Source organism: Raphanus sativus, chromosome 8 (genome assembly GCF_000801105.2).
Source record: "Raphanus sativus cultivar WK10039 chromosome 8, ASM80110v3, whole genome shotgun sequence".
NCBI classification, from domain to species: Eukaryota; Viridiplantae; Streptophyta; class Magnoliopsida; order Brassicales; family Brassicaceae; genus Raphanus; species Raphanus sativus.
The window spans coordinates 1003326-1027941 of record NC_079518.1 but is presented as its reverse complement, the minus strand read 5'-3'; the positions used below and the strand labels follow the sequence as shown (position 1 = coordinate 1027941).

Sequence of the window (24616 nt, the reverse complement as noted above, 5' to 3'; positions counted from 1 at the left end):
TTTCATATCATTTAGCATAAATGAGATGCAACAAATATATTTAAGATAGTTTTTATTGGTTGATTTCTTCTACAAATTTAATTAGCAACTGTTTTTGTTAATTAAGATTTGTATTTTGTTTTTTAAATATTTTTATTAATTCATATAACTTTCCAGATTTTATAATTATGTTTATTTAGTATTAGCATATATGTATATATTTATATATAAATGCAAAATATATTTTATACTATATATTTACTTACTTACATGTATATAAAAACTAGGGGTACTTGCAAAAACAACCTAGAAATTCAAGTCAACCCCAAAACCAACCTCTTTTTTTTTGTCATTACTATTCATCATTGAAAGTTCCTATTAATCTTTATGTTTTTGAAATATTTACAGAATTGACATTATTAATTAATTTTTTAATTAATTCGAAAATGCTATAAAACCTATAACACCCTACACATTTTTTCTTATTTACAACCATGCCATTATCATCAATTCTTCAACCACCATTAACAACCATTTTTGAGCTTTTTACACCTCTATCATTCAATTCTCAACCATTTTTTTGTGTTTCTAAACAAACAAATCTTCATTTCCTCTTATTTCCTCTTCATTTTCATCTAAAAAACTCACATAACTTTCATTTTCATAAGCACAACTTCAAATTTTCGAGTGTTATCTCTTAAAGATCATCAAAGTTCCTTCCTTTTGCTCATATTTGGAGTTTAGACGGTGGAAAAGGGTGGAAACGAGTTTCACACCGCAAAAAGGTAACTATTCACATAGTTTTCGTCATTTTTCAGATCTGTGTCGCGAATGTAGACAGTTTTGTAGGTCTACGGCTATACGTAGACTTACATTGCGGTCTACAAGTCAACGCACAAGTTAGTTTTACAATTGACCAAAATGCTTAAAAACCTATAAAGTAGACTTCCTTGGAAGTCTACGACTTTTCCTTTGATAACAAAAAAAAATATCCCGTAAACTTACCAAGAAGTCTACGTAAAGAGGTTAGTTTTTTCATTTGACCGAAACTTTTTACTTTTCAAAGTAGACTTCTCCAACAGTCTACAACAAGTAGACTGCTATGGAAGTCTACATAAGGTCTGTTTTGCATTTGACCCAAACTTTGACTCCGTTGATTAAGTTAGTTTTGTATTTGACTAAAATTATAAAAAGTTGACCATGATGGAAAAAAGTGTAGATTTCTTATTCAGTCTACTAAAATCAAGAAAAAAAAAGTAGATTGCATATGAAGTCTACTATTTTATTTTGGTCAAATGCAAAACTAACCCAGCGGATTAATGTGTAGACTTCATATAACATCTACACATTTGTAGACGTTCGTGTCAGTCTAGTTTTCGAAAGTCAACTTGGTCAATTGCAAAAACTAACCTGTTCTAAGAAATAAAAAACTGTAGACTATATATGAAGTCTACTTTTCAAAGTCAAATCTGGGATGAATTCTGGTCAATTGCAAAAGCTAACATTTTCAAAATGTAGACTGAAAACAAAGTCTACTTGTATAAAATTACAACATTTTTTAAAATACAGATAGTAACCCGTGAATTTTGCAATTGCAAAAACTAACCCAAACAGTAGACCTACAAGACAGTCTACAAACGTAAACTGATAAGAAAGTCTATTTATTTGTTGACGGAAAAAAAAGTCTACGTTCGAAAATATATAAAAAGTGAATTTGTGTGTTATTCATGATGTATTTTTAAGATTTTATTGTTTGACATTGTTTGTTAGTTAATCCTAATGGTCCTGAACTATTTTGAAAAGTTAAATCTTTTATAGTTATGAAAGTATCAACCTTTTGATTTGACTATGTAGTTAGTTAATAAGTGTAGACATATTTGTACGTCTACGTTTATAATTTTAAAAGTGAAGAAAGAACACTTTTTGTGGTTGAAGAATGTTAGGAAGTTTATGGAAGACTGACAGGTAAGATCATTACCAAGTATCTTGAGATAAAAAAAAATCAGAAATGTTTAGATGAGACTCTCAAACATAGTTACAATAGATGTTACGAGTGATAGACGAATGTGAAACTTATATTGAAATATTGGTCTTGAGTCAGTATTATGTACTAAACACATACTTATATTGAAATTGTGGTCTTGAGTCCGTATGTGTACTCAACACATGTTCTATTGCTTTGATGTTGTATTACATGATGAACTTTTGATAAATTGCGAGCCTTAACTTTTATGTATTCCTTTCAAGTTGTATTAAAGAAGTCTACTTTTAGTCCGTAAAGAAAATTAATATCCAAGCAAATTACAAGTGTTTCCAAAAAAAAAATTCCAAGCAAATTTCATAATACAACAGTGATACAAAAACACAATACAATATAGTCTAGTACAGGCATATATAATAAAAACACCGATTACCCAAAACTTATATATAATACAAACACCTATTACCCAAAACTTCGTATCCTCCAATTATAGCCAGGAAAATGGTTGCACAATTAAGGCAGTTGTAGCGGCCACAAAGAATGCAATCAATGCTTAAGAAAGATGGATAAGACTGAGACTACTCACGATTTCTCTTGGCAAGTTTACAAAAGCAATCAATCACAACTGAAAGGGTACACATATAGATCATAAACATGGGAATAGACATTATAGTCTTCAACAACATGAATCTTTCAAGCTAGTCGCTAGATGATCTTCTTTGAGTCACTTCACGAGCCAAACAAGGTTCATGCGGTAACTTGCATGCATTGCATAACCACTGAAATCAGGAAAAAGAAAAAGAAACCGATGAGGTAAAGAAGTTATGGACATTGTATATTATGTGAGAGACTGACATAAAACACTAATTGGAAGCACAAAAGAGAAATAACATGGACTTGCGTTTTAGGTTTTAAGTTGACAAAAGAGGCTCAGTCACAGTTTAAGTTTTTTTTTTATAATGATTGAGATAAAATGGTGAATAACCATCGGATTGCGTTTTATGGTTCATAGTGGAGATTAGAAGACAATGGAACCAGATAAAAGGAGCAGAAGTAATAAAGGGAAGCATGTACCTACAAGGTCACCAGTCCAAATTACAGCTTCTTCTCCACGAGTTACCTTCAAGCAATATATTTCTGGCGTCAAGAGGATGGTGGGAAGAAGTAAACATCAGCTGACACAAGTAAACACAAAGTTACGAAACTATGAACCAAGTCCAAGAGCGTTACGTAGTTACATGATGGAGAAATAAAGAGGGTAAACCTTAAGTTGTTTTCGAAGCTCCCCAGCCATATCTTCATCAATGCCAGCCTCTTTCGCCAAAACTGAATCAACAAAAGTACAAAACCAATCAAAACAAAACCCAAGGAACAAAAATGATGCAAAAGTAAAGAAAAAAAAGGAGGAACCTTTGGATTCTGGTAACTGCTTCTCATAGTCCTTGAACCTACGGATACAACCTAGGAATAATCCGAAATTGAAGTCAATATAAATAAACCCAAATAAAAAGTTGCAAACTTTACAGCAAATAAATAATGACAATACATCGTCCAGCTCGGACATGGACTGTGTTAGTTTCTGGTAACTCCTTATCCTTCATACCAAAAAGGAAAAGTCAGACCTTTAACCAGATCCTCGTTCCTCTTCCTCAAAATCGAGACTTCAACACAACTCTCTTCAGATCTGAAACAGTTCCAATAAAAAAGAAGAATCAGAAGTTGCTTCAAGAAGGATAGAAACATAAAAATAAAAGAGAAACAGGGGAGCAAGCTTGGACAAAGGGCGGCATAGATCTGGAGACGTGAGACCATGCTTGTCGTCGGAGAAGTCACGGCGAGGAGCCTCCTTCGTCAAGCTTCGTCTACATCCTCCTCCGTCAAACTTCTTCTCCATCTTCCTCCGCCTAGAACAAAAATAATATGAATCAAAACTCACACAAACACAGAGAGACATAGAGAGACATATAAATATATATATATATATATATATATAGAGAGAGAGAGAGAGAGAGAGGAGGTAACCGTGAGAGAGGTGGTCCGGCGTGAGAGATTTGAGTCGGATCTTGAGTTCATGAGAAGAGGAGAAGAGGAGGAAGAGCGCCGTGAGGGAGAGAAAAAAAATTATGAGATTAGGGTTTTGCATTTTAATATAATAAAGCAAAATATATTATTATGTAAAATTTCAAAAAAAAAAAAAATTCTGAAAAAAAATATTCAAAGCGGGAAAATTTTAAGCGGGAAAATAAAACTTTCCCAAAAATAACGGTTTTTTATACATTCATTTGAAAGTAGTAAACTAAATTTTAAGTCTACGAAACTCTAAACCACAAAACTTAAACCCTAAAATGCTAGCTTGATACGTTGACAGACACTAAACCGGAGATATTTACTTACCGGAGAGAAGATTGAATTTGGTTAGAATTTACTTGGTTCACTCCGGTTAGGTTAAATTCGATGAGAACTGACATTTTTGTCGGTCTACAATATTTTAATTTCCTATTTTATTTTGTTTTTTTTAGTAAATTTATATATGAAATACCAAAATTCTTTTTTTATTTATTAATATTATAATGTGTGATTTCACTTTTTTTATTCATAGACTCAATTTATAGAAGAAAAATGACTTTTTGTACACTTATTAAAGTAGACTGAATTGTAAGTCTATAAAACCCTAAACCACAAAACTCAAACCCTAAACCACGAAACTCAAACCCTATATGTTAGTTTGATAGGAAATTATTGTATCAAATATCAAATTTACAAAATATAAACTATTCAGTAATAATATGTTAATATAAACAAAAACAAAATCAATCTAAATCTAACCCTAAAGATCTAACCTTTAAAGATATAACATGTTATGTAACCTTTTGTTACTAAACCATGAACATTGTCTCAAATGGTTACCAAATCAACATATATTCTTTTTAGTTGTTCACTTATATACAAATTTAGTTTATAAACTTCATATTAACCTTTACATTGATGATTAATTAATAATTTCATAAAAATTAATTTTATATATTTTTAAACGTAATTAACTAGATTAAATTGCAATGTAGACTACAAATTAAGTCGACAATGTAGACTGTGTATGACGTCTACGGATATGTAGACTATGTTTGTTATGTGTAGACTTACGAAGGACAGAACAGTAAAATTACTTTATGTTTTTTTGTTTGGTCACAATGACTAAATAGTAGTTTTAACACCCTTTTAGGTTGGGTTTGCAATTGATTGAATATGGGGTGTACTTTTAGGGTTGCAATCAACTTTTGGGTTGGTTTTAGCAATTCTCCCTAAAAACTATTGAATACCGCACGTATATGTCGAAACACACCAAATAAGGATTTTTCAAAAAAAAAAAACACACACACCAAATCAGGTGTGGAATTACTGTTGATTGCGTTTTCTTCTTTTCCTTCGTTTTTTTTTTGAATAATTTTTTTTTTGATCTAGACAATTATATTTATTGTAACAAAAATGAAAAACGCACCGCACACATACATTTTGACTGATTGGTAACTTAGATATGGGGTCCACCACAACAGTTACAAACCCGTCCCGCATGTATGAAAAACGCGTCTCCCACTATGAAATGGAGAAGAAGATCGAGAGTGTTAGGTTTCCTCTATAAATATGTGTGTGCAATGTTGTGTAAAAATATCCTTGAGATCAATATAAGAAATGTAGACAATAAAGAGTTCTCTCTTCTCTTGTGACAGAAAAAAAAAAGAGTTCTCTCTTCTCTCTACTAGAATACACAAGTGAGAGTAAAGAGAGTGTGTGCTTGTGTATGTCAAAACACAAAGTACAAAAACAAAGAATGAACAAGTACAAAAACAGAGTGTCAACTGAGAACAAGAACAAGTGAGGGAGATGGCCATGGCTGAGAGTAAAGGCCAAGCAAAATTCACAACAAATACAAACTTAATATATACCTGAAACAATCACACATGATATCGATGCTCCCTGTGTCTTTTATAGTGTTCATCATCCTCAAGATCTTTTACTTCATATATTTATTTACATCCCATATATAACTTTTTTGTTTTAAAAGGCTTTCGTATTAGATAAAGAAAGGAAACGTACAATACAGAAATAAAAGAAAAGGGGGAGGAGGCCTATTGCCAAAGCAACGGAGAGTATCCCATATATAACTTGTTTCCCATATTGAAAGAAACAAAGGAGTCAGGTTTAATATTTACAAAATGCATCCAATTTCTCCATCCATTGATGTTCTCCACACTACATGCATGCTTCATGGCTTCATGTATATGTCTGAGATATTCTAATCTCTATTGATGGCAGCAGCAATGGCATGATAACCAACATGATATTGAACATAAGAAGAGACTGAGGAGCAATGGTTATATTAATACACGGATGCATCGAATTGAATTTTTATAACATTAATAAATTTCGCATGCTATGTCACCAACTCGTTCAAAAGCTGCAACGTACGAGTTTCTTTAAAACTACTGTACTAGAAAAACTAGCATTAAAATTTGAAAACATGCGATTTCAGAAGTCTTCGACCCATATGTATTGGTATAATGGAGTCCAGCACAACCACAAGTAATAAATTGATTCGGTGCAATGAATGTAATGCTATTTGAAAAATATAAGACAGTTTTTTTTTTGGCTCAACATCAAACTTTATATTCACCAATATATGGGTACAACTGATTGACAGAGATTAACCACTCATACAAGGAGATGATCTAGTATCGCACCAGCACACTTCCAAGGACCTAGCACTACCCAATCAATATAAGACAGTTTAGTTCTATATAAAAGTGACAACTGATCTTTAGAGCTTATTACGAGTAAAAAAAAAGCCTGCAAGTAGGCACAATTAATTCATTCCAACCACTTTAAGTACGTCGGCTATTACATTATTCGATCGTATGCATAAGGTCCTACACTTCTCCTGGTTCTCCATTATCAGCCGTCACTATTTGTTTATTTACGTAGCCTAGTCTATCAACAACTCTGAAAATTTCAGTCACGTATGATTTTCATAATAAATATATAGCTAATATAAATTTATCTTGCAAAATGAAAACTATGTTTTTAGTTGTTCTTTCCTTTGCATAGAAAAGTATTTATAATTAGGGCATGTTTCTTATTAGGATGTATTTTATTAGGCTTAATATATCACATGTGTAAAGGAAATGCTAAAACCCTGATTCTATTGTCAAAGATAATTGGGAAAACCAATAAAAATTTTTGTGAAGTTAGTTGAGAAAGATATGGGACCAGAAACGGGTGTTGAAATCAAATGAAAATTGAATGTGTTCACACCAAACAAGCTTTCTCAATATATACCCTTTTCCCTGTAAATTACAGTTATTTTCGAATGCTGACACAAAATTATAACAGCCCTCAAGCAGAGATTAAGAGATAATGAGCACCAGATTTTATTTTATATATAAATTCCACAATGATGTTCAAGTACAGTTTTTACATAGTTATAATTTAAATGAAAAATCTTTGAGTTCCTATATAAAATCTTGTTGAAGATGAGTAAAAACACATTACAAGAAGTTAACATATAAAGACATTGACAATAGTGTCATACTATAACAACTAAAGTTTTAAAAAGATTCAACTACTAAAGTTGGAGAGAGTAGAATGAATATGTAGCAGTAAGTGTCACTACGTACTTGGACAAAAAGAGTGTCACGACGTTCAATGGTACAAGGGATAATTTAAAATAAATAAATATAAACTAAATGTTACATCATAAATTTAACACTACAACATGATGGCTTCTTATTGTATAACTATTCACCAAGGAACACAATAAACAACTTATTACACTGAAAAAATATTTTTAAAAAGTATGAGACAGACCTATATCCCAGTTTCTTTGTCATTCGTATTTTCTTTCCCATCCAATTAAAAAGAAATCGTAATCAAACATAATCCAGATAATTCTAAAATATGAAAAGAAAAAAGGAAAGTAAAAAGATAATAGTCACCTTTTTATGGGTGGGGGTGGGGGGGGGGGGGATTTACGTTTTGAAATAATTGTATGTATTTGAATTATTACAAGAAAATATGTCACATAGCTTCCTCGCGGATCTTGAAAGTGTCATGATCATCTTCTTCACGAATCCAACCATACTTCTCAAGAAAAGGATTCACAATAGATTTTGGAGGGTACTGATCAATGCAATGGTTCCAAACATTCCCTAAAGATTCTCCAACGTTAAGATCTCTCACAACGTCCCAAACGCAACTATTGCACTTGAAACCTGCCCCAAAGCTTATCATGAACACTCTATCTCCTCTTCTCAGCCTCTTCTTCGCTTCCATGTACCCCAAAACATACCACAAGCTACTCGCTGACGTGTTCCCAAACCGATGTAGCGTCATCCTAGCCGGTTCAAGATCGTATTCGGACAAGTCAAGGCTGTAACCTATTGCGTCTATAACCGCTTTACCTCCCGTGTGAATACAGAAATGGTCAATACCGGTCTTGAAGTTAATCCCTGCCTTTGGAGCTGCCTGAGCCACTGCCGTGGAGCCTTTGCTAGGGTTTCCACGAAGCTTCTTGAGAAGAAGACTTAACATGAACCTAAAGAGCTCTGTCACGGGAAGAATCTTGGGAGTGATGACTTTGAGGTTGTCTACGAAAGCACGAGTCGCTGCTTTTGGAAGAGTCTTGTCTAAGTGGATACCGACACGGCCTAGCTCGTCTTCTTTTTGGACACAAGCGTTGTATGAATCCTCTCTGGCTCCATGGTGGGTCCGTACCAAACACTTGAGCTTAAACATGGCTCTTCCGCTCAGACAACGCTTGTTAGTCAATAGAACGGCGCAGCCACCGGAGCGGAACAAGCAGTTGGCCAAGATCATAGACCGGTTGTTTCCATTGTACCAGTTCTGACTAAGTGACTCAGAGGTTACAACAAGAGCAAGCTTGTTCTTGTACGTTTTGAAGATGTTTTTAACGATGTCTACGGAGATAACACTAGCGCTACATCCCATGGCCGTCAAGTTGAATACCTACAAATAGCACTAAATCAATTTTTTTATTCAAATACTACATACAAATTTTTTTAAAAAAATATTCATGAAAGGATAAAAATAAATAAATTTATATATTTGAATTTAGATTTAGTATTTAAGATAATTTAGTGCTTTATTGATTTGTATTCATGAGATTTGACCTACTTTTATGTCTTCTCTCATTTTGTAGTGGTTAATGATTCTTGCAGATAACGAAGGTGTTGAGTTGAGCATCGCAACGTTGACTACGAGCACGTCAATATCACTAGGTGAGAGTTTGTTTCTCTCGAGGAGTTTCTTTATTGTGTCTATGTAAAACTCTTCCATCTCCGAGAGCGCATCTTGTTGAGTAGGACACTCTTCACGGCCTTCAAAGAAGAGCCTTGGTGCGTAGGTTTGCTCTCCGATTCCTGAACTAACGATGGCTTTGAGGAGGAACTTGTACTCGTTTAGTCGCATGTGTTTGTTCCGAAGGATGATCTCACCGCTGAATTGAGTACTCACCATACGATCATCTGAAGGTTTGTGACATTGGTAGTCCAAGATGTAGCAGTTTTGATCTCTCTTGGAGTCTATTCGTTTCCAGATCTTGAAGATGAGGTAAGAAATAAGAAGAGAAGAGAGGATACATAGAAGATCCATTATTCCTTTAAAAGAAAAGTTTCGGTTTAAGAAGAAGTGATGATGATGTCTATTTAAAACTGCACGAAGATGTAGCTAACATTGTTGTGGGATTATATAAGAGGACAAAGAAACAAAAAAAGACAGCTCTCGTTTCTGACAACTCATCATGTCCGAAAGTCAATACCATTGGTAAAAAATATCGGTGGGAGTTAATTTCAATTTGGAAAGTTTACTGACAAGCACAGAGTTACGGTAAGAAAATTGATAACAATAAGGTGGCACATTGATGTGGACGTACAAAGTGGACGAAGACTTCGCCTGTCTTGTCGACTTAAGTATTTATTACATCTCATACGTAGTAGTCTGAAAGTGTTGTAGACAAAGGCACCAACAAGTATATACTATATGTAGAAAAATATGCGAACCCTCACGCTGTGGAGAAGCGTGTCCATCTTGTATCACATAGTGGACTTAATGAATCCTTGAAGATCAAATCAGTCAGCGTATTTGTCTGGCCGTCAGGTTACACAACAAATCAAGATCGAGTCCACAACTCAAACAGTTTACATGTGTGATGTTGTATTGCTAGCAACTAGAAAACGCTCCAAATTACACTCGTGATCGTCTTATAGTACTGGAACCGCTAGGTTTCCAAAATTTTGAAGAATTATTACACTTTTTTTTTTTGATCAAACAATATTGCATTCATAAGAGGAGTCTACTCTCCCAAAGAGGAGTTCCTGACATACAAGGTGAGAGCTGATTTTGCCACAGAATCAGCCTCGGAATTGAAATTGCGGGAAATGAAATGAAAAGAAATAACATCAAAGAAAGACATAAAGTGATAGATATCAAACATGATACCGAACAGTTCAGGTTGAGACCCTCCCTTCTTCAAGAGTTTGATGAGGGATAAGGAATCGGACAGAACCGCTAGGGATCGGACGTTTGAATACACGGCAAGAGCTACCGCTCGGTGGACATATTTCTATATTGTAACTTTTTTTATTAAAATTAACTTAAAATGTTTATAATCTCCTTTTTTTTTGGTCAAAAAATCACTGCCTTAGTTAAAAACAGCATATGGACTAATATAAGATTTAGTTTTAATTGCCGATAATCAGAAACAAATTACAGATTTACAAGCACGATTTTATAGTTACAATCTTGAAAATATCATGATGGTACATTGATGTGGATGTATACGCATACATACAGATATACAAATCAAGTGGAGAAAGACTACGTCTGATTGTCGAATCTGAATACACGAGGCAGGGATTGGTACGTTGTGACTTTTCAAGCCATTGTATTTAGTTTTTTTTTTCTTTTGAAACATAGCCATCGCATCTAATTAATATTGTAATTAGTTGTTTCTCGAGATTCATGAATGCTCTATAGGAGTCATAAGCTTTTAGCATGATTGCTGCGATTGACGCGAGCTATTTTACAGAAGTTTGGACTGGAAAATTAAGTATTACTCCCTCCATACTATTCGAAGGGGTGTTTAGCGAACAAAAATTGATATTCTCATTATTATAAATAGAATTTAATAAGTATATCGTTTGAACTTTGTAACCAATTACAAAATGTTGTATTTTTTACTGTTTGAATTAATTTTATTTAATAATATTTTTATGTAATCAAAATAAATTATTTAGAAATTTGTATTTTCTTTATCTATGCGCAAAAACTTTAAAAACCAATTATATTGAAAATAGAGAGTATTGATTTGGATAACAAATGATATTTATTTTATACTTATTGTATTGATGAGGTTGTAGATGAAAGAGCAATAAATAGATTTGGGTGAGCTGTGAGTATGAAGGTGGTTTAGGAAAATCATGAACTTTTTGGATACAAAGTGAGAGTGTTGTGATACGCGCATCTCAACCTCCACCAACCTAATCACGTCGACTCTTCTTTTACTACAAAGCCATCTTCCAACGCTTACTCACACCATCTGCATGTAGTTATACGCGTCCTTCTTTTGTTCCCCTAAATAATTTATTAAACGATTCACATTAAAACCCTATCCACTTTAATCATGCAGCTACGTAGGGAAGGTTATTGGTAATTTGGTTGGGACAAAGTTTGTCGATTTATTTTCAAAAAAACAAAGTTTGTCGATTTGTAATCCCAATAGCTAGTTGTCTCAACAGAAGAATACTTTTGATTGATTTTATGCTTTCTTTTTTATTGGGGATGATTACTATAAAATTTGAGAGATTTTAAGAAGTTTCAAATATTTGATAGAAATTAAACATGATACATTTTTTTTGACATCACCATGATAAATTTAAGAAGAATATGAATAGAAGTGCTCAAATTTTATTCTAACTGAGGATATATTTACAAAATTTAAAAGTAACTGAGTTTTTTTTAATTACAATGAGGTGTAATATATAACAGTATACAGTGAGTACAATTAATAAGCAATTTAGCAACTAATTACAAAATAATTTAACAAACAATAATGACGAATCTAAAACTTGTACAAACATTTTACAATCCTTTTTTTGGGCCGTGGAAGTTTTTGGCTAATTTTAGCTTTTGTAACCATCTTCTTTTGGTAATATAATTTGCATTTTATCAAAAAAAAACATTTTACAATCCAATGACCCTTTTTAATTGTTCAAACCAATTATTAGCATATATAGACACATTAACATTGGTGCTGTCAAAGGCCATCACGGGTTTATTTTATGAGAGCATTAAAGGTAGTCTAGTTATAGGTTTATTACTAATAATGAAGAAGTTAATGTTTGCCGGTGTTTTTAGTTTGCTGGTCATTGACTCATCTCATTCTCATTTAGTATTAGTTTGATTTTTCTTGTGGTTATCCAAATAAATTAAAAACGTCAATTCGATTCATATTAAGAAATTGACAGATGAAACCTCTTATTCACAAATATTTTAAGCAATTTACTGAATTATTGAATCACATGTCTCTTTCAGTGTCTTATTGATCGTTTTTCCTTGTAATGTTTGTCAAAAAATAAATGAGTGATCATCCATGAATAACTGAAGTTTAAATTGTTGTGGTGGAAAAATGAATAACTAAACGAGTGATTTCACATTTTTCGTTCGAGTTTCTATTTAAAACCATGCTAGAATTAGAAATAGCGGTATATATATATATATATATATATATATATATATATATAATACCATATTTGCATTCTATATTATTCAGTTCAGCACTTCAACTTCTATACTAAAATCAAAGAGACATCCAAGGAACAATAATACTCACAGAAACATCGCAATTAAAATCAGATTCTGATGGGCAGTGGACAAAGAAGACGTATAAACTGTGCTTTCTCTAAAGATAGTATACATAACTGAAAAACGTATGGTTACAGCAGATACATGGAACAAACTGGTATACCTCCCTTGTTTGCATACGGGTACTAATATAAATAATCGTTGTGGACTTTTTTATTTGTTTGAACTGACGAATCTTTTGTAGACTTATTCAACGTAGCTATTCCACTTCCCAACCACAATTCTTTTTTTTCTAAGAGTTACACTACTGCTGTGTCAAATACTCAAATGATTGACATTTTTAGCAACGAGCCATAAAAGATTGTCGGTCAACTATCATCATTTATATTTTACACTAGTGGTCTTCCGGCGCTACGCGCCGGGTTGTATATGTTATTCTTGAATGATTTTACAATTTATTTCATGGTCTTAGTAAAAAAATCATATTTAAAAATATGAAGATGAGAATAACGCGAAAGAAAATGATATTTTTCCTGATCTATTTGATAGTGCTTAGGGACTGTAGTATATAACTTTGTATTAAAATCGATTAGTTCAAAGTGAAATAGCATAAAAGGTTGTGATTGATCAATTTAATAAAAGCAGAACAAAAAAACAATAGTTGTAACAAATTTAATTTAGTTGAAATTTAAATATAAAAAAAAGTTGATGTTCGAGAAAGAAAAATATAAATGGTTATGTTTGTTTTGTGATTATCTTGTTTAAAAGAAGATAATAAAGTATTCATATTATTGAAGTAGTAACAATGCTTGCATACTTTGTATATGTCAAAGACGTGGCAATTTATTGGGGCATCACTGGGACAATAATGAAGTTTTGTTCATATATTCTTTTTATTTGATTTTTGGTGAGAAACTAATTTTGGAAATGAAACATATTAGAAAATGAGAAAAATCATTTTTATATTTTGTTTAAAAAATAATATGAAAATCGAAAACAATATGTTAATGAAATTGAAAACTGGAACATAAAAACCCCCTCTTATAAATTGTAATAAAGCTGAATCATAGATTACTTTTTCCCTACATATGAACATCTTATGTTTGTGCGAAGCCATTGATCAATGTAGTGGATATGGAAAGTATGGCCGAAAGTAAGAGATCATAGATAGGTTTCATTGTTGTAATTTTTGAAGTATACCGTTCATGAATTGTTTTCTTCTTCTGTAGTTGGAGTCCTATTAGTTTCCTCAAGATCAGCAATGATAAGGTCGACATCAAATCTTGCATTTGGGTTTTGATTGTTGTCTGTGATGGTAAGAGTAACATGAAGATCATCAGTTATGTCTTTGTGTTTGGCTGTTTGTAAATTTATCACGCATTGGGTTGTCTTTTGAATAAGCAGGATTGAGTCGCGTGTTTTATTTCATGGTATGTTAACATGAATTACATACCTTAAGTTTTTGAGTCAGTAAGATTACTTTGTTTGTCAATAATTGATGGTAGCTAGAAATCAATGATAGATTATTGTGTGTTGAGCTTATGGATGTAGCGTTAGAGTGTGCACCGGGGATTTGCTCCTGAAAGTCTTGTTTGGTGTGAGCACTCATAAGAGAGAATGGATTTGTTATTCATTCTTTGTTTATTTGTGTGAGTTCAAAGTTGAAAGCAGCCTAAGGTTATATAGCTATGTCTTATAGATGGTGAGGTTCTTGACTTCTTTTTTTTCCTATCTGGTTTTTGATTAATGAAACTTGAAGAAACATACAAGCGTGAAATCCTAGAACCCACATCAGGTTCTTGACTTCTTGTAAAACATTTTTTTAAAGGACCATTTATTTAGAAGCGCTTGAATTTTTGAGTTAATGGTTTGCGATGAAGACTGTTTGTTTACGTTAGATTATTAATTTCTACGACATTATCTATAATAATTTATATTTAGTGTGAACTTGTATGAGAGCATCATTAGATTGACGTTGCACCTTATCTATATAACTATTATTTTAAATTGGTTCAAGATTCTTGTGTTTTGTTTATTTTTTGGTAACACCCTATGTTTTAATTAACCAATGATATTTGTACTATTAATTTTAAAGTTTTCTCAGGGTGCTTAGTTTTTAAACCATTCGAATCATATAATGAGGCTTCTGCTAATTTGACTGATATTGATTTTTTCTTTTTCATTTTTTTTCTGTTCATGCTGGGTGATTTATATAGTGTAATAATATACGTAGTTACCCAACGAACTGGGATGTTAGAAGTGTTATAATATAGTCCTTACTTTTGGATTAGGGACACTTGAGATATATAGTTCTTACTTGGGGATTAAAGAGACGTGAAAAATGTACAGGAAGTGGAAAATTATGTGATGCTAGCTGCGCAATAGATTATGGCTAATATTATCTATTGTCTGCATTATAATATGTTAACATAAGCCTTGCAAGTGCTGGTAAGCTTGAACGTAATAACGAAAGTGCATGACAACAATACTTATTAAGCCAAGACATGTAGATGTTTATTCTGAAAAGATTTGCATTAATAAAAGAAACAACAACCACCGCATTGAGTTTTTCTAAAAATAAAAAGGGAAATAGACTTCAACGAAGTTGAAAGATGCTAAAACATTAATTGATAAGGAGAAGAGGTGGTTGTTTAGGTTCTATATTGGACTCATTCCAAACGTGTTTTTTTTCGGGGCATTCTCATCCTCAGCAAATTGTTTTTTCGCTGGTGCTGAACATTCTGGATGTGAACCATCAGATTAGATGTTGCTCTGCAAGTTTGCCAGCGTTAACAACTCTGGCATCTAATCCAGCTGCCACAGCTTCAGGAAGGGCTGCTTTAGGGACCTGTACACCTTCCTGTTATTAAACAACAAAGAGTGAGATCATATATTCTTTTAATTAGCAAATTCATATTGGAATAAGAGATCAACACTTACAACGAAGGCTGGCGTAGGTGCAAGCTCTCTTGTAGGAAATATGGGGGAAATTGTAAAGGTTTGGGTTGTTTGGGTTGTTTGAAGTCGTTTAATTTGAGTTGGAAGGTGTATGTATTCATTCCCAACAATCTCAGCTAGTGATAGAGGATGTTCAGTGTCAACCTGAGCATTAACACTTATCCCCTACAAAACGGTTGATAGCATTATATATTACTCATTACATACAAGTAATAATACTCTTATAGTCAGTGGTTGATTATAGTTCATACCACAATCTGTGATGCCTCAGAAGATAGAACGTGCGTCAGTTTGGCCACCTCCATATCAAAGGCAAGGAAGGCTGATGTGCCAGTGTTGTCTGACACAGAAAGTATCACCGGTACATGTTGCAGGGGAAAAGATTATTTGGTTTTTGCTTCCAATACGCGGAAATACAACACTAAAAATTTCTTACTGAGTTCAGCGAGAACATTTGTTTCATTGCATGAGACACATGTGAAGGAAGATTTCTCTCGGATGAGTTTCTCTGAACACCTGGAACAGCCAATATAACACCAACCCTCCTCTAGCTGAATTCCAGTCACTTTAGCCGTACAGAGAAACTCAATGATCTGCCAAGTTTAGGCGAAACACAAAAATGCAAAGCATATTCTCAAAGGGTTTTAAATTAAAATATATCAGACTTCACCTGAGAGGATCAGCAATGACAATGAATTGGTTTAGCCCAAAAAGGAAAGGGGTTAAAATTTTTTGTGCGTGAACCACCTTTGATGAAGACGCTGACTTGTATGTCCCACCACCTGGCAATATGTAAGGAAATGAGCATGGAAAGACAGTTAAAGAAAGAGGAAACCTACGATCAATTTATCTAACATAGACCAAGTTCCGTTTCTATGATCAGAATAAGAGGACTTGCTTGTCAAATCGGTAAGGAGAGTGTATGAATTCCCCATCGTCGGTATCGGTTGTTAGAGTAAACTATTCTTCGGGATCTCGTTTGAGTTGTGCTGCCCATAGTTGGAAGATGCGATATTTATAGTTGAAGCTTCAGCCGGTCACCGTAGTATTCGAAGAGGTCGATTGATTGCTTCCTAGTGAGAGGAGTGGGATAGTTAAGCAAAAGATCGGAATTAATCACCTGTTAATGGAAGCTTGAGACGTTACATAGAGATGTTGGTCGATTTAGTTTCTGTAAATTTTGGCTACTCTACGAATGTCGGAGACGTGAGGAAGAAGAGGAAACCTAAAACTTATTGGGCTTGCCATTTGTTTTCAGAAGCCCACTCGAAAATCTATTACAAAAGCAAGTTTATTGAGATAGAAGCCCAGTCCAAGAAATAACAATAACCAATGGAGTCACGACACTTGGCGTAAAAAGCCCCCATCCTCCATGATGACGTGGCAGCGGGAAATGGCAGATTTCCCAACTTTATTGTATTAGATATTAATTTTGATTTTGTCCGCTTTGCGTTACTTTGTTATTGGGGAATACATAGTTTAGCTTAAATTGATAAACGTCACAAAGTCAAAAGTATTTGTCTTCTCTAACAGTACAACACATTTGGAGATTGTTTTTTGCAGGGCTGGCCTAAATAATTTGAAGGCCTAAATCAAAATTTATACTTGTGGCCCTCATAAAAAAAGGTTGTGTGTTTTCACCATTTTATTAGTTTTCTTTTATAATCTTAGATCACTTTCATATTGATCAATATGTTTTCACATAACAACGGTCAAAAGTCTAAAAGTTAAAGATTAGATATTATAGTCCATACCAGTCAAGACCAGGATCGATATAGTGAATCTAATATAACTTTGTAATCGGCATAAAATTTGTTGTCAAATTAATAGGTTTTGTTGTTACATATCAACACGACAAAGATGAAAAAGAACACAACGCAATTCAAATACAAAGAAAACAAGAAAAAAAAACTAGTAAGAAAGATAAACGGTGCACTCCAGAACAGTCTCAAGCCCATCTGTGAACTGGTGCGGCTGCTGTGTGTTCCCACTGCCACCCGTATAAGTCTTGACAACGGCGTATCCTCTCGCATTCACATACTTCCCCGTACCACCCATGACACCAAGATGAGACTCTGATGCAGCCGTTCTATGCACACCGAAGAAACTGATGCTATCTTCATAACCACCACTCTCAAACATGGCCGTGAAAGCCATAGTCTGGCTGGTTCCATCCACGGCGCTCGCCACGTAGAACCCCTGAGCTTTGCCAAGCAGACCTGACCCGAGCTCATGCCCTTCGGTTAGCTCGTTGTCCATCACCGTCATTGTCCCAAACATGAGCATCTGAAGGGACGAGCCAGATGGGAGCTGACCACCGTTAGCAACGGGAAGACCGTTCAAGAGGTTGTTTCCGTTGTTCTGTAGAATGTTGGAAGTGGTTCCGCCAAGTCCGACCAGAAGCGGGACGTTGTTGTTGTTGAGGATTCCGTTATTGTTACTGTTCGATGGAAGGCCGTTACTCACAGGGAGGTTTGCGCCGTTGGGTTTGGCGAATGGAAGTTGGCCACTGAGAGCTGAGTTTGCAACGACTCCAGTCACGGCCCTGGCTGTTGGGTTTGAGCCACCGAGTATATCGTGCATAAAGAAGACCAAGGCGTGGTCGGGAAGTAAACCACCCGTCGATGACCCTGCACCTGAACCAACAGTCGGCAAAGGCCCTGAACCAGCAGCAGGCAAAGGACCTGAACCGGTGGTTGGTAGAGGACCGGGGCCCGTAGCAGGCAAGGGACCCGAATTAGCAACCGGTAAAGGATTAGAACCAGTGGTTGTTAGAGGTCCAGAGCCACTTAAAGTATTCAAAGGACCTGAACCGCCTGAGGCTGGACCTGAACCTGAAGTGATAGCAGTTGAAGTGGGGAAGGGGCCTGAACCAGACGTTGGTAATGGACCAGGACTTGTGGGGACCAAGCCAATATCTTCTTCTTCAGTAAGAAGCCGAGCAGCTGAGACATAAGTGATAACAAGAGGTAAAACAAGGAGAAAGAGTATCCTGCAGCCTGCCATTGACAAGGAGAAAGATAGTTAGATTGAAATTGAGTTGAATTGTTTCTACTTGTCGTGTGATTATACAGATTGATTCAGGATGAGCATTTATAAATGAAACGAAGCCAGATTGTTGATAGAAAAAAAAAGATGGAGTTGATGAAACAGAGTAGGTGACAACTTTTCCATTATCTGTGGTGGTTTGGTTTAGAGAAGAAACATAAAGAAATAAAAGCCAGAAAAACATTTCAGCTATAACATCAACAAAACATCTTGAATGAATTAGACGTTCCACTGTATGATCTATCCAAAAGACTAAACATTTCAGATTCGTCAGTGTAATAAGACAAGCCTGCAAATTTTCACCACAAACTGTTTTTTCTTGAACCAAGACCCATCCATATTAACTCAGGAATAAACAAGTATGAAAGTCTCACCCTTAAGAGATCACTCACTGCTTAGGTAGAAATCACTTCTGACAAAGCCTCACAACAACCTTCTCCATCCTTGATGCAGATATCACTAAGTAGATTTCGCCAAGCACCAGATCCAAAGCTTAAATTTTTCTTCGCCATCACCTCCAACACAAAGCAAGCATGGTCCAAGTTACCTCCTTTTATCAGCCCATCAACCAAACACACAAACGTTGCAGGTGTGGGAGAGTGTCTGCTCGCAAGCATTGCATTCAAAATACTCAACGCTGAATCAAAATCCCCAGTACGACAAAACCCATCAACCATCATACGGTACGTAGCTGCATTTGGCTTACAACCTTTCATCTGCATTTCCATCAGCATTCTATAAGCCTCAGGAGCTCTACCTTCACTACAGAGATGATTAACAAGAATGTTGTAGATCACAACATCTGGTTTTATCCTCCTCTTCTTCATCTCACCAAGTAGAATCTTCGCCTCATCGATCTTCCCTCTCTTACCAAGATCACTCATCAAAACCCCGTAGTTGACTAACCCTGGTTTACACCCACGATACTCCATATCGAACATCAGCTTCTTCGCTTCACTGTACTCTCCCTTACTACATAAACCCTTCATCAACAACCCAAACGTCACATGATTCGGTCGTATCCTTTTCACCATCATATCTTCAAGCAAGCTTTTCGCCTTACCCACATCGTCATTCCGGCACAAGAATCCAATCAGACTATTATAAGTCACCACAGTGGGTTGCACTTCTCTCTCAAGCATTTCGTCGAACACCTCGCGTGCACCTTCCCAATCACATCTCTCTAAAAACCCTTTGATGAGTACATTGAATGAAACAGAGTTGGGACGCAAACCCATATCTTTAGCTCCGTCGACAAAGGCTTTAGCTTTCTCCAGCTCGCGATTATCTACCAGAACGTTGATGAGAGTGTTGAGAGATTGGATCGTACGAACACAATCAAACGACGTCATTTTATTGAAAACATCGACGGCTTTATCGACCGAATTGGATTTTCCGTAGTGCTGGATCAACCCCATGAAGAGGGATTCTCTGCATCTGACGTTTCGGTTGCGGACAAGGAGGAGGATTTGCTCGACGGAGTCGAAGTCACGGGACTTGGCGAGCTTGTAGATGAGTGAAGAGTAAGATGGGTAGTCGTGTCGGAAACCCATTTGCTGGTAGTGGTGGAAGAGAGACAGAGCTTCTTCTGTTTCTTCGGTTTGTTTGAGATCGGTGAGAAACGGTACTTCCTCCCATGGCTTCCTGGTGGGCTTGTGACTTGTTGTGGGTTTGACGGATTGAGATGAATGGTAATGATGTCGGGATGCGATGGTGGTAAGAGCAGACGAAGATAGTCTTCTATGCATTGGATCAGCTCTGTCTTCTTCTTCCTTTGCCCTGTTTTTTTTTTCTGTCTGCAAAGTTTCTTTAAATGTTAGCCCAATGGGCTTGAAACTAGAAGATGATTCGGGTTACTAAAAAGATATAACGACATTATACTAGTATATCTTATCAGTGAACAAAACGAGGCCCAACCTAATAACACGATATTAAGAGGCCCAAAGGCCGAGACTAAAGAACCCCTAGGCCTAAGTTGAACTTTGTAATTTGTACAGTATGTTTATTTCTGATTCTTCCTTAACAAAAAAAAAAAATTATCTCTGACTCTTATGTTAACTATCTTTAAAGTTTTTTTTTTCGAAAGTAACTATCTATATATCTTGAGTTATTCATTTGTTAAACAGTACATTTTAGCATTACATATCTATCACTGTTTATTGCAAATCCAAGCTTATTCTTCGCTGGTGAAACCAGCACTACTAGTTGGCTATAAACATTGTTGATTGTCCTTGCGAGTCACAGTCTGGCCAGAAAGCTGCAAAGAAAACAAATACACACAGAAAGTATAAGGTTAGCCAGAGGATGCTTGAGATACAGGCATTTGCTTGGATTGTGTTTCAAAAAAAAGTGTTTAGAAAAAAAAACAGAGCATTTGCTTGGTTAGCTGAGTTACCATTGATGTGTGTTTTAAGATGGAGATAGTGCAGATGTTGTTCCTGTTGTCACGTGATAGCATAAGTCTCACGTGTGGAATGCTTTTCCAAGTTTCGCCAAGAGCCGGTTTGGTTTTACCGTTTTCTCCAGCACCCACCGTGTGGTTCGTCACCTTTAATACAGAAGGAGAGATTAAAAAAGGAACTTTGAAGCAGAATGACACACCCAATGCCCTGAAACTTCATTAATACCAGAACAGCAATGTTATGTTCATGTGCCAGCTTCTTAAGCAAATATCCAAGTGCCACCATTAAAGCACGTCCTGCACACACCAAGTTGTGAGTCATTTTTTCACAATCACCAGCTCATTAGCTAAGCATTTAGGTAATAAATAAAAAAAGATGGACGTACAAGGACATATACCCTGTGAGCCACTGCCTCCGAGGATTGGGGTTATCAGAGAAGAGATCGAATCTACAATTAACAACCGTAACCGGCACTCGTTCACATTCATCTGCTCCTGAAACATGTAGATAACAGTAAGAATATAAACATTATAACAATGAGGAAACTACATCTTCTATCTAGCTGTATACCTGAGACCTCAACGCAACCTCTAGACCTTGCAGCGTATCAAACATTGTATAGATGTCATAGACCGTGTGACATGATATCCTGCTCAAGACTCTCTGCACATATATGTTTCTTGTCAGTAAAACTAAGAACTGATACTGGTCCATAGGCTAGGGGATAAGAGTTGCTGGCAAATCAACCTTTTGTAAAGCAGCGGCAGCCGAACTGCCACAGATAAACTGAGCAATGCGTCGGGCAGAAAAAGAGTTCCCCGTGTCTATATAAAAGACACTGCCTTCTTGCTTCTCTGCCACGCTCGCAGCAGCTTGCATACAAAACTATTCCATTTCATAAGAAACCATACAATGTAAAGACACCACGAAAAGGGCTTAGCAAAGACAACGAATCTTCCAAACCAACATTCTCAGCTAAAGAGAAACGCTTGAAAAGAACAATCTACAACTCGTAGGCATATCAGTATAAGACTTGTATACATACATACCTGTGTTTTACCAGAAGACGATGGTCCAACAAGTTCTGTCACCTGACCCTCACGTAACCCACCTTGAAGTAATGAGTCCGTCCTTATAAAAAAGCCCCATTTATAGAAACACTTAAGAAGCAGAGTCTCTCAACTGATATTAGCAAAACAAGTTACAAAGTTCTTTTCTTTTGCTTATGTAAAGATGAGTCCTCACCCGTTATCTCCACTCGATAGAGTGTGTTTATTACGCTGTAGATCCTCCAACAACTCCATACCGTTCAACAAAGGCCGACACTTAACCTCTAACAAAGAAAGCATGACAGTGATACCCTGAAGAAAACCAAAGCTTAACACTTTGTATAACACTTTTGCTCAAATTCAAAACTCACAACAACTAACCTCCTTCAATCTATCAGCATCTACTTGCCTTTCAGCAAACGCAGCAAGTTCGTAGAGATCATGAATAAGGAAATCTTCAACTGCACGTTTTAACAGATAAGCAAAAGAGTCAAGCCACGCATTTCGTCGAACATCTTAAGCGCAGACGTTTTCAAACGTTACAGAATCGAACCGACGACAAAACGAGGTTGAAGTAGAAGTAGAAGTAGAAGAGAACCTGTGAGAATCCCATGAGAAGAGCAGAAATCTCGGAAAGATGCGTCGATGATTGGATTCTCCATCTCCAGATGTTTGAGAGGCGCCATGTTTTACTTACGCTCTTCACCTTGATGACTGACTCTGGAGAATAGAATCTCTAATCAATGGTTTCCGGTTTGATCATCAAACAACCCGGTTCTATCCAAGATTAACCGATATCCGGTCAACTGATTTTGCGATTGGTGAAAAATTATATTGAATTGAAACAAAACAACCATTTTCTGTTAATTGTTTTCCAGTTATCATAATTTCCTTTGTTTTCAAAATCATTGTTAAAGAGTCTTAGAGATATAAATTAAAGCAAATTATAGTTTCTTTTACCTTGTTGGGCAAATTAGTATTTGTTACTTTTTGTTTTGTTTCACACTATCATTTTATTTACGTTACATATGTATTAATTTAATTTTCTATTTACAAAGTAATATGTCTCACATACATACGAAAAGCATACAGTCAAAACTTCAAGTTACACTACCTCAAAACGTCAGCCTCATACAAATATTATTCCAGTATCCTTCTATATAATAATTTGACTATCAAAACCTCAAAATCAGCTTGTCAAACATTTCTCAGAAAAAAACAACAACTAGAACTAGAAAGGGAGTCGCCAAGGTTACAAAACATGTGTTGGAACCCAATATCCATGAAGTTCACAGGAGTAGTATGCATTGCGTTTGTGATAGTCCTTGTGTCGGTTTTAGCTCCGACCAAAGCAGTCTTGGAAGAGAAATCGGCATGCATCCCGCCAGAACTTATGACATGCCTACCAGTATTATTAAAACCCGGAAGTCAACCGCCCGCCGAATGCTGTTGAAAACTGAAAGAACAAGAGCCGTGTTTGTGTGGTTACATCCATAATCCATTATTTTCTCACTTTGTTTCATTTATAAATGGTCTTAGGATTATGGAGGCTTGTGGTATGCGTTATCCTAAGTGTTAAAATTTCAAATTTCAAAATTCTATGTAACAATGCATCATGGTTTTAACCATTGATCTAATAATCAATACAATCTCATTTTATAGTATAGACCATTTTAAATAAAAATATCAAAACGGACATGCATGGATGCTTTTTCTTTTGTCACTGGAACATGCATGGATGCTAAACCTGCCTAAATACGTATATGTGATACATACCTGTGTTTTACCAGAAGACTAAGGTCCATCAAGCTCTGTATAACTTTTTTGCTAAATTCAAAAATAAATATAACTAATCTCTTTCAATCTATCTGCATTTGCTTGTCGTTCAGCAAAGGCAGAAAGTACATAGAGATCATGAATAAGGAATCTCCAACTGCACATTTAACAGATAAGCAAAATAGTTTAAACGCATTTCGTTGAACAACTTAAACGCAAAGGATCAAACTATACAGAATCAAATCGAGAAAACGAGGTTGAAGAAGAAGATAACCAGTGAGAATCCCATGAGAAGCGCAGAAATCTCGGAAACATGCGTCCATGATTGGATACTGGAGAATAGAATTTCTAATCAATGGAACTCCGGTTTGATCAAAATACTCAGAGTCTGAGTTTTGGTTATTTAACCCGGTAAAGCTTAACCAATATCCTGTCTTTGAGAACCGAATATTGAATGCAACAACCATTTTCTGTTTGATGTTTTCCAGTTATCATAATTTCATTTTTTTGAAACACATAATTTCCTTTGTTTACTTAATCATTCAGAATCT

The 24616-nt window shown here is 35.4% G+C and overlaps 4 protein-coding genes and 1 long non-coding RNA gene across 8 annotated transcripts; all 5 read right to left on the bottom strand.

Annotated features, from left to right (window-relative positions):
* Positions 1–7670: 7670 nt before the first annotated feature.
* On the bottom strand, positions 7671–9694 carry LOC108857637 (3-ketoacyl-CoA synthase 3). The gene is made up of 2 exons (XM_018631640.2): positions 9146–9694; positions 7671–8977 (listed from the first exon to the last, which is right to left on the bottom strand). The coding sequence occupies exons 1-2, from the start codon at positions 9620–9622 to the stop codon at positions 8030–8032; spliced, it is 1425 nt and encodes a 474-aa protein (XP_018487142.1). The 5' UTR covers positions 9623–9694; the 3' UTR covers positions 7671–8029.
* Positions 9695–15791: 6097 nt separating this feature from the next.
* On the bottom strand, positions 15792–16341 carry LOC130499182 (uncharacterized). The gene is made up of 3 exons (XR_008938049.1): positions 16227–16341; positions 16042–16130; positions 15792–15955 (listed from the first exon to the last, which is right to left on the bottom strand). It is a non-coding gene; the product is annotated as an uncharacterized LOC130499182 (long non-coding RNA).
* A 1218-nt stretch (positions 16342–17559) lies between these two features.
* On the bottom strand, positions 17560–18796 carry LOC108837311 (dirigent protein 25). Its single transcript, XM_018610370.2, has one exon. It carries the CDS (start codon positions 18794–18796, stop codon positions 17702–17704), a length of 1095 nt encoding a protein of 364 aa, XP_018465872.1. The 3' UTR covers positions 17560–17701.
* LOC108837310 (pentatricopeptide repeat-containing protein At1g07740, mitochondrial) lies at positions 18650–20628 on the bottom strand. 2 transcript variants are annotated; one of them, XM_018610369.2, is made up of 2 exons: positions 19213–20628; positions 18650–18789 (listed from the first exon to the last, which is right to left on the bottom strand). In XM_018610369.2, the coding sequence occupies exon 1, from the start codon at positions 20584–20586 to the stop codon at positions 19234–19236; it is 1353 nt and encodes a 450-aa protein (XP_018465871.1). In that variant the 5' UTR covers positions 20587–20628; the 3' UTR covers positions 18650–18789; positions 19213–19233. The 2 variants fall into 2 exon arrangements, with proteins under 2 accessions (XP_018465871.1, XP_056849134.1); XM_056993154.1 differs by having other exon boundaries at positions 18654–18789; positions 19231–20628.
* Positions 20629–20864: 236 nt separating this feature from the next.
* On the bottom strand, positions 20865–23039 carry LOC108837309 (DNA repair protein RAD51 homolog 4). Of its 3 annotated transcripts, none has more exons than XM_056993155.1 (10): positions 22888–23039; positions 22671–22750; positions 22486–22601; positions 22290–22371; positions 21988–22125; positions 21811–21903; positions 21638–21734; positions 21466–21536; positions 21234–21386; positions 20865–21095 (listed from the first exon to the last, which is right to left on the bottom strand). In XM_056993155.1, exons 1-10 carry the CDS (start codon positions 22973–22975, stop codon positions 21048–21050), a joined length of 966 nt encoding a protein of 321 aa, XP_056849135.1. In that variant the 5' UTR covers positions 22976–23039; the 3' UTR covers positions 20865–21047. The 3 variants fall into 3 exon arrangements, 2 of the variants coding, with proteins under 2 accessions (XP_056849135.1, XP_056849136.1); XM_056993156.1 differs by having other exon boundaries at positions 21638–21728; XR_008938048.1 differs by lacking the exon at positions 20865–21095 and having other exon boundaries at positions 21317–21386; positions 21626–21728.
* Between the last annotated feature and the right edge of the window lie 1577 nt (positions 23040–24616).